The 10,472-nt window shown below is 33.3% G+C and overlaps 1 protein-coding gene across 1 annotated transcript in view; it reads left to right on the top strand.

Annotated features, from left to right (window-relative positions):
* The window catches only part of MMADHC (methylmalonic aciduria (cobalamin deficiency) cblD type, with homocystinuria), a 22,571-nt gene extending 13,064 nt beyond the window's left edge, over positions 1 to 9,507 (top strand). The window contains exons 5-8 of the mRNA XM_008594021.1: positions 1,420 to 1,525; positions 2,268 to 2,398; positions 4,399 to 4,485; positions 5,406 to 9,507. Of these exons, the coding sequence (XP_008592243.1) occupies positions 1,420 to 1,525; positions 2,268 to 2,398; positions 4,399 to 4,485; positions 5,406 to 5,600 (519 nt within the window). The 3' untranslated portion in view covers positions 5,601 to 9,507. The remainder of the gene's footprint in view (positions 1 to 1,419; positions 1,526 to 2,267; positions 2,399 to 4,398; positions 4,486 to 5,405) is intronic.
* Positions 9,508 to 10,472: the final 965 nt, after the last annotated feature.

Genomic DNA, 10,472 nt, shown 5'->3' with positions numbered 1-10,472 from the left:
CCTATTGTTCATTTGGAAAAAGAATAAAGGATATTTGAACAGCTTTATCATGCGTGTACTTAATATAATGGCTGTGTGGCCCAGTGTAAAGTGTCAAAGTGCACAGCACCATCCCTCACAAAACCAGGTGCATTCAAAATTCCATCTATAATCTTTATCTTTAGGAGGGAAAGTTGTGCAACATATGTTTTTATCCCAATATCTTACTAAGATGTTTTTATTTAACTTAGGACACCAGTGAATAACAGGGTTTCTACACATTCTTTCTCATAAACTTAATTCTTCCTATAGTATCTTTTTCCATTAATTCCAACCATTCTCTTACCATTAATGTGATCCCCTGTAAATGACGTTTGCCAACTTAAGTCATATTTAGGATGTCCCCTAGGAGGTACCAATTTTTTCCTTTTCCCATTTTATAACCCATATAACCATTTACCCAGATGGTGGGAAGAGGATGGGGATTTCTATTGTTTATTAATTTTCTTCGGTAAAAACAATTGCTCATGGCTGCTCATAAAGTGTTTTTAAAACATCTGTTGGTGTAATAAATTGACTCAAAAGGGACAATTTGGAATTGTTCAATCTTCCCGAATCTTTTGTGGGATAATCTAATTTTATGACAGCAACTGTTTGTGTGTCATTTTTTGCATCTTTTGGAAACTCAGGAAACTGCCACGCTGACCAAAACATCAAAAGAGAAAGCAAAAGCAGCACCACTGTGTCAAGGCAGAGATCTTTACAGTGAAAGCAAGTGCTCGTAGCCATGGCCCTGCCAGCAGCTCTCCCTCCGGCGGCATTGCCAGCTCGGAAAGGGCAGCCCAAGCTATTCTTTTCAAGACCCCGCCATGGCGTGGACCGTGCCACATTAGTGTTACCCCCATTTTACAAATTATGGCACAAAAGAAAAGAATATGATATTATCATAAAATATCAGAAGAGGTAACATTGTAAGACACAATTATGGCATTTCAGTTTCTTTGCCAAATGCTGTTCATATTAAGTCATAGCATATCAGTATATTTATATATTTGTGTTCTGTTTTGTTCAAAATTTCTTTAGAACTCTCAAATTTTATGTTTGTTATAGAGAAAAGTTTCAGAAAGTTCTTGGACAGATTTGTATTACTTTTAATTCTATTTTTCCACAATCTTTTTGAAGTACCCTCAATATAGGAAAACATTGTTACCTCACTCCCCCCCGCCACACACACACTTGATTAGAATTATTTTTTTAAAGCTTTCTAACAAGACAAATTTATAACAGGCAAGATTGAACTCCAAATTTTTCTTACTTATATTCTTGTTCCATGTAGGGTAGTGATGCACCTGATTTTTTTAAAGCTTTCTAACAAGACAAATTTATAACAGGCAAGATTGAACTCCAAATTTTTTTTACTTATATTCTTGTTCCATGTAGGGTAGTGATGCACCTATTGAACAAGAAATTAATAGTGCGGAAACTTACTTTGAAAGTGCCAGGGTGGAGTGTGCAATCCAAACATGTCCAGAATTGCTGCGAAGAGGTATGTCATCCTTTACACAGTGAAACACTGATGTGTATTAGATAATGTTACTAATTTTTTAATGTGTTAAGTAATGTACTCTATAGGAATTGTAATGCTCTACAGGGTGGAGTGTGCAATCCAAACATGTCCAGAATTGCTGCGAAGAGGTATGTCATCCTTTATACAGTGAAACACTGATGTGTATTAGATAATGTTACTAATTTTTTAATGTGTTAAGTAATGTACTCTATAGGAATTGTAATGCTCTGTACCTTAATATTTTAATGTTTCTGGCTGGAAATGATTGCATGGCCAAGATAAAGTCTTTCAAATGTTCCCTGATGTCTGACCTTATGTTGCTATTAGATGGGAATAGAATTTTTAATAACATTTTCCTAAAGTTTAATTTAAGTCATTTCTACTCCTGTGTGATTATTATAGGTATAATTTCAGGAGCTAATATATAATACTGAGAAAAATCTTAATCATAAACTTTTTTGAAAATTATGTTAATGCTAATAACAAGTAACTACTTACCCTTCAGAATTGTTGGCAGTGGAATTTCAGCTCATCCAACAAAAGCAGACATAAACAAAACTAAGTTTATTTTACTTTTCTCAAAAATAATATGCATTTATAAAACTAATACCATAATAATTTAACTTAATCATCATTTTTCTAAAGAAGTATTTTTATGCACTCTTTTTTTAAAAAGGAAATTATTTTCTCCTTGGAATTTTTATTCTTATTTCATTTATAGATTTTGAATCACTATTTCCAGAAACGGCTAATAGCAAACTAATGATTCTCACTGTAACACAGAAAACTAAGAATGATATGACTGTTTGGAGTGAAGAGGTAGAAACTGAAAGAGAAATGCTCTTAGAAAAGGTAATTTTTTCAATTGCTAACAATTTAATTTTGTGATCTTATTTAAATACCATTGAACCAGTGTTTTAAAACGATGAGTGTCTTTAGCCTTTGTTCATTCTCTGCTGAAGTATTTCAGTATTAAAAGATTTACGTCTTTTTTGAGAATATAGACAGAAAATGGCTGTAGAAAGCAGAAACGGAACAAAAAGCAGATTCATTGTTACAAAGTTAATTTCCTTATATGATAAACCACAGAGACTTTGGTATCATGCAGGCTTAGGTATACCAGGCCCCTTCTGATTGGTTGCTGTGAATCTCTTGGGTTTTTTGAAAAGCCTGTTTGACAGTTGAGTTTGATTACTGATTATGCGGCATCTAGCATGAGTGACTCCATGCTGGTTTGATCTAGTCTGCTGGGGCCTTATACAGGAGGCTAGTCCAAAACAATGGCCTCTCATAAACTGTTTAACAAGGGCCAGATAGTAAAATATTTTAGGCTTGTATAGGTCATTGCATCTCAGCTACTCTACTCAGCTCTACCTTGTATTGTTAAAATAACCATAGACAGTATGTAAGTCAGTGAGCATGTCTGTGTTCCAGTAAAACTTTATCCAGACAGCAGGCCAGGTTTGACCCTAGGGCTATAGCTATAGCAAGCTTACTAGCATCTGATTTAGGATATATCCTGCATTCTAAGGCTTGAACTTTTGAGTATCTCACCTGAATGCCAGACATGGTTAGTGAAGTCTCTTCATTCTGGATGGGCCAAAAATCCGTGTTTCCCGTCACTGCCTAACCCCTGGTATTACTGTTGAACTCTCAGCTCCACAGCTGTCAATCTCTGCTAAGCCTCATGGAATCTCGCCTCCTGTATGCACAGCTTAGCCTTTGGCTGAGGAACCAAGGTGAATTGTTCTGCAGACTGAACAGGAGCCCTTTTTGTGCATCTCTTTATTTCCCAGCACCCTAATCTACAAATTCCACGTGCTTCAACAGTCCAAATTCTTGCTTTCTACCTTCTCGGCTCAGTGATACCATCGCTTTGCATGGGCTCCACTTTGCCCTGTGACAAAAAAGTGTCGCAGACAGAAAGCTGGAGTAGTTATGGGGATTATTTTGTTTCCCTTCTTGCAAAGATAATGATAGTCTTGTCTGAATGTTTCAGGATCTAAACATAGTTGCCTCATACATTTTGATCAGTTTTATAGTTTTCAGTGGGATGGCGAAATCAGTACACGTTACTCTGTTGTAGCCCGAATTGGAACATTGCCCTCTTTTTTAAACATTTGTGATCCGTTCTTTTTTTGAGCATTGTAATCTGGTCTTAATATGTGCTACCATCTTTTTTACTACTTAGACTTCCAAAACTAATAAAGACATCATAGCAATTAGGATGGTAAGACCAAAATCTTGGTCCGTAGTAATTACCCACTATACAAAAGATACAAAATGATATATAATGAGAAGTAAGCATCCTGTTTACCCCCATACCACCTATCCAGTTCTATTGTTTTTATATGCCTTTTCAGAAAAGTTTTATGACTGTGAGTGGATAGATGGTTTTGAAGTATGTGTTTTTAAGCAGCTTTTATTCAAAGTAATTAATGTTTTAGATCTTTTTATTGTGAATATTTTATTTTCCCTTTCTTCCCTATTTTTAATATCTCCATAATGATGCAAAATAGCAACTATAGTTTATAATTAATGACAAATTAGGGAGTTGATAGTTCAGAATTGATTAGAAATATTTCATAAAATAGGAAATAACTTAGAAAAAAATATATAGAACTTAAGACTTTTGAAAGAAAAATGTTATATTAATGCTGAATCTTTTGGAGTGGTGAAAATAATCTTATATAAGAGTTTGTAATATAATTTATAATTAGTTTTTATTTTTTATTAATCTTCTTGAGTTCTCTATTTGAGGCAAAAGAAATTCATTTAAAAATTTACTTAAAAATAAAACAATCCGTGGTGATGCTATCTTGAGCATGTTATATATACCTTTTTCTGTGCAGTTCATCAGTGGTGCTAAGGAAATTTGCTATGCTCTTCGAGCTGAAGGCTATTGGGCTGACTTTATTGACCCATCATCTGGTTTGGCAGTGAGTAATTAAATACATTTTGAAAGCCAGATTATATGATGTAAGAATGGTGTCTGTTGTAAAAATTGTAATTATTATCTTGGTTAAAATAGATTATTTAAGACTTTTAAAAATCTCACAATTTTACGCAAAGATGTACTACTGCTATGAGTCAGTTGCATTCACAACTTTTGATGGACCTCCATCACTCACAGTTTAGTTTGTCCATCACTTTATTTTTTTGTATTAAAATAAATTGTTTTTAATTTTCCCCCTTTCTAGTAGTTATTATTTGATTTGTATTGAATTGGTATGTTTACTCAGTTGAAATTAGAAATCAGCATGATCTACTTTCTTTAAGGAAGAAACTGATTTTTAGAATTAAGTGAAAAAAATATAGATAGTGAAAGACATTTAGAAAAGTAACATTCTAGAATATTTATAAGGTTATACTTTGAAGAAAATAGCTGAGCCACCATTGTGGTAACATTTTAAATTCTGGATATATCCTTCAATTACAAGTAGTAGTAAAATCATTTTTTTAATCTTAAAATAGAAATATATGCTATTTCTTCTCAAAGACAGACAAGATGTAGTATAAGATTAGAAATAAAAACTTTTGCTTTGGGCTTTAGTTTCCTTATCTTTAAAGTGATAAAGATGAACCCTAGGTGAATCTCTAAGGTTTATTTTATCTTTAATGGTTGTGTAGTGTTATGCATTTGATTCTAGGTAACATGGAATTTGCTAGATCATGCTCAGGTATTAGGAAGAAAGAGGTTGTTAAGGAAGTTTAGGTGTTACATGTGACCTTTTTATTTCATATTTGATTTTTTAAATATTTGGAATTTAAAAATGGATAATTTGTTATCTTTGTTTTAGAAATTATTACTACAAAGTTGTTCTTGCTAATGGAAATATTCATTTCTTATTTCCTCCAGTTTTTTGGACCATATACAAACAACACTCTCTTTGAAACAGATGAACGCTACCGACATTTAGGATTCTATGTCGATGATCTTGGCTGCTGTAAAGTGATTCGTCATAGTCTCTGGGGTACCCATGTGATTGTAGGAAGTATCTTCACTAATGCAACACCAGACAGCCATATTATGAAGAAATTAAGTGGAAACTAGAAGTAATGTCAGTTTATTTGCTGTACTATTTATAACTTTTGGATTGATATATAAATACTGTCAAACACTTCAGTTTTTAAAATATACTTATTTCTAGGTACTTACTTCAACATTTATGAATTTGCAACATTGGCAAATGATTTGAGATTTTAAAATTGAAAACGTTCATTATTCATATTATCATTGATTACATGTTGAGCACATCCACGTTGTACAGAACGTGGTAATTAACGTGTAACCAGGGTATGATCTCTTATTGTTATTTCTCCCTTTTATTGAAAAAAACCTCAGTTTTAATTATTTTTCTTCAAAATAAATCACAGATTTGATTATGATAACGTGTTTTTTCATTGCAATATTTTTAAAGTATAGTTCTTAAAGATTCTTAAGAAACTACAACGTTAATCTTTTTAAAGTTTTTCTCTAATAGTGCAATTGAGAATTCTTAGATTCATTGTAGATTTTGCTTTTTCTAATTTTTTTCTTATCTGTTAAGCCTTCTGGTACTAGTCTTAGTATTGCTTTGAAATAATGTATGTGTAGGAAAAGAAGAAAGATAATACATCTCTATATATAAAAGCATATGGATCTCATCCTTTACGTACTAAAAAAATAATTTAATCTCTTAATTCCTGAGTTGAGAGGGATAATTATAGTTTATTTTCAGAAAAAAACTATACCTCAGCTGCCAAATCATATTTCTCCAATTTTAGCAATAGATGGAAACTGATATTTTACAGAAGTGCCTCGTTTGTGACAGAGCTTGTTTTTACAGCATTATAGACTTTAAAAGAATCATCTTTCATTTGTCAGGCTTTAGCAATAGAAACAGACAAATCTCAGGAAAAAAGTAACTTCTACCAAATTAATTAATTGAAATAGACTTTTTTCTGTATTTTTAATGAAACACTTGTTTTAAAGGATTACATGGCGATGACCAACTTTTTAATAACAACTTGGTTTAAAACTCTGCTTAGTTAACATGTAACTGCATAAGTGTTGCTTATGATCCAGACAATAAGAGCTACAAAATTTTCATTTATTATGAAAATGATGTAGTGATTCCCATAACATTTTGAAAAGAAAATTTGTTGGTGTGTTTGTATGTTTATGTACGTGTCAGGCATGCTTGATAAATTTTCATCTATGTAACCAGCACCCAGATCAAAACACAGAACACCTCAAAGACTCATCCTTCTCCCTTTCAGGCACTTCCAACCTCCCCAAGGGTAACCACTATCTGGATTCTCTATAGCATAAATTGATTTGGTTTATTTTGATGCTTTATGAATCCATATAATATGCCCACTTTTGTGTCTGGCTTTTTTCACTTAATATTGTTAGTGATGTTAACCCTTTTGATTATACACAATTGTAGATCACCCATTTGAATAGCTTTTGCTTTCTCAGTGGTTCTGAATTGGGGTAGTTTTGTCCCCTTGGGAAATTTGGCAATTCCTGAAGACGTTTTTGATTGTCACAACTTGGGCGCAGGGGAAGGAGAGGGTTGTGCTATAACATCCACTATGTAGAGGCCAGGGATGGTGCTAAACATCCCACAGTGCAAAGGACAGCTCTTCACCACCAGGAATTATTTGGTTAACTATCTTACACCACCCTCTCATTATTACTAATGTGTATATTGTTTATTCAGTCATTTCCTACCTTGCACCATTCTTTTAGCCATGTTCCCTTGAAATTTAAACATTTGCTTTAACAGTTATGAAGTGCCATCTACAGGTCGAAAATGATACTTGTTCCCTATAGGCGGTTATAACTTTGTACTGTATTGCATGGGAGTAGGGTACATGGTGGTGAGACTCCTTTTACCATCTTGCTTTCTAATGGAATTTCTAGAAACAAATAGCATGCTAAGCAGTAGCTACCAATTTTTAAAAAATAATAATTTTTCTGAAGTGTTTTAGCGAGATTCAGTTTTTGGAAATATTACCCAAGGAACTTTTACTCGTGATAATAGTAAAAAGTGGTTGACTAATATGTACTGCAGTAAGAAAATACCTCAGGTATCAGTTGTATGGTGTTTATTTCATCAGGACCCTATACCAAGAAAAATTTATGAAGTTATCTGTTTTAAACATAAATTTGCTACCATTTAAAATAAAAGTCACTGAAATTGATATTAGACCTATCACTGGAAAAAACAAATGTTTTTGTTGTAAAATTTATGTTTTGACAAGAACTTAGGAATTTTTGTATAGAAGTTAAATGCAAAAAGGGATCTTTCAGATCATCTCATCCACATCCCTCATTTCATAGTAGACAGAATGGGAAACATAGGAGCATACATAAGGTCACAGAGCTGGTGTTAAGAGTCAGCACTATAACTTGACTGATTCCAATATTTATATATATTTTCTGTATTCACTCTTTGTGGTCATTATCAAGAAGTCTATTAAGTGGTTAAAAATATCAGAGTTGCAGGATTTAGGCTAAACTTTAGGGTTAACTAATACTCCTGACATATTTTGTAGATAAAGAAACACAAGAATTCATTTCATTGAACTCTGCATGGTCTGAATTTCTTTGCAAATCTACTGAAATACATCTAAAAATTCCATTATAGAATGCTACACTTCAAACACTAGTTCTCTGTCTTCAAGTTTAAAACCTTCATGTCTGTCTTGAGCTGTGTCATTTATAACACCAACTAAAATTCATATATTTAAACAAAATTCTGCTTTTAATTCCACTACTATTTCTTCTTATGACTGGTCCTCTTGTTGCTCCAAAGTAGGTTTTATCCACCTCTGCATTACTGACGTTTTGAACCAGATAATTCCTTGTTGTGAGCACTGTCTTATACATTGTAAAATGTTTAGCAGCATTCCTTGCCCTCCACCCAGTAGATACCAATAGCAACCCCTGGTCATGACAAAAATGTCTCCAGACCTTGCCACATTTCCTCTAGGGGAGGGACAGTGTACAGATGGTTCCACCTTCAAATGGTTCAATTTAAGATTTTTCAACTTTACAATGTTGTAAAAATGATACGCGTTCAGCAGAGACCGTATTTAAGTACTGTATGCAATAAATTGCATAAGGTATTCAGCACTTTGTTATAAAATGGGTTTTTTTATATGATTTTGCCCAACTGTAGGCTAATGTAAGTGTTCTGAGCATGTGTAAGGTAGGCTTAACTTAAATGCATTTTTGACTTCTCATGTTTCAACTTATGCTGGGTTTATCGAGATGTAATCCAATTTTAGGTTGAGAAGCATTTGTGTTTGCTTAGCTGATCTCAAATTTAAAAGGTGTGCTGTATTTTATCTGGCAATCCTATCACCAGTTGAGAACCACTCATGAAAGGCACCTTCTAACTCAGCAGTCCTCACCTTTAGCTATACATTGGATCACCTGAAAGTATTTAATAGTACAGTTGGCCCTTCGTATCTGTGGGTTCAACATCCGCAGATTCATCCAATCGCCAATCAGAAATATTTAGGAGAAAAATAACAGTATGACAAAAATAATACATTTTTTAAAAATACAGTATAACAGCTGTTTTCATAGCATTTGCCTTGTATTAGGTGTAACTAATCTAGAGATGATTTAAAGTGTATGGGAGAATGTGTGTCGGTTACATGCAAATACTCTGCCAAGGGACTTGAGCATCTATGAATTTGGGTATTCTCGGGGAGTCAATCCCCTCAGATACCAATGGATGACCGTACTGATTTGGCCCTACACCCACAGATTGATTTCACTAGTTTGACGTGGCTTGGGCGTCAGTATTTTTTAAAATCTCTCTGTGTTATGGGTGTGCATCAAGGTTAGAACGTTAGTCTGTTCTAAAACTCAGTAATAGTGGATTAAAATCACATCTAAGGAAATAAGAGCGGGATATGATAATGGATTTAATGTATTAAAGAGATGTAAAAAACAAAAATGAAGGCTCTAATGTTTTGCACTGTGAGTGGCCTAATCTGGTCCAAATCAATTCAAATACTTGGGTTACACCACAGTTTTGCACTTGATTATATACTAGAACATAAACAATCATATTTTTGGTTTTTGGTGGGGTTTATTGTCTTAAATTTTGCCCCTTTTCTGGAAAGTAGGGACCCAGTTCCCTAGTAACAATTCAAATACTTGGGTTACACCACAGTTTTGCACTTGATTATATACTAGAACATAAACAATTATATTTTTGGTTTTTGGTGGGGTTTATTGTCTTAAATTTTGCCCCTTTTCTGGAAAGTAGGGACCCAGTTCCCTAGTAACAGTTAAACATTGCACTAAACACATGATAATAACCTTCATTCTTATCTTATCATTACTAGCCAGAATATTTTAAACTTTTTTGATAGGTTTTTCTTTGTCTGCACTTCCCTCTTTGTGTCAATAGAATACATGTAAGCTTTAACTTAATTATCCAGAAAATTTAAATTAAGGCTTTAAGCATTTGACTTTCAGTTATCACAGGAATTTATCACTTAAAACAATGTCACTACTATAGAAAGCACATAAGTGGTCACTTGGTTTATGACAAAGATGACACTGCAGTGCAGTGAGAAAAGAGTGATCTTTTCAATATATATTGCTGGGTCAATTGGATAGTCATATAAGAAAAGAATGTATTTTTACCCACTTTATGCTCTACACATAAATCATTTCCAAATGGATTTCAAGTCTAAATGTTAAAGGTTAAACAATGAAGATTTGATCTTTGTGACCTTAGAAAAGAGGAAGACTTTTTTAAAACAGCACAACATAATTGTAAAAGGAAAAAAAATTAATGAATTTGATCATGTTAAAACTAAGACCTTTTAATTAATCAAAGAACGTCATGAAGGAGAAGGCAATTAACAGAGTTGAATATATACACATATTCAACAACCTAGCAAAGGACTC

Source organism: Galeopterus variegatus, unplaced genomic scaffold, assembly GCF_000696425.1.
Source record: "Galeopterus variegatus unplaced genomic scaffold, G_variegatus-3.0.2 Scaffold10018, whole genome shotgun sequence".
NCBI lineage: Eukaryota > Metazoa > Chordata > Mammalia > Dermoptera > Cynocephalidae > Galeopterus > Galeopterus variegatus.
The sequence above is the reverse complement of the archived record's forward strand: the minus strand, read 5'-3'. Positions and strand labels throughout refer to the sequence as shown.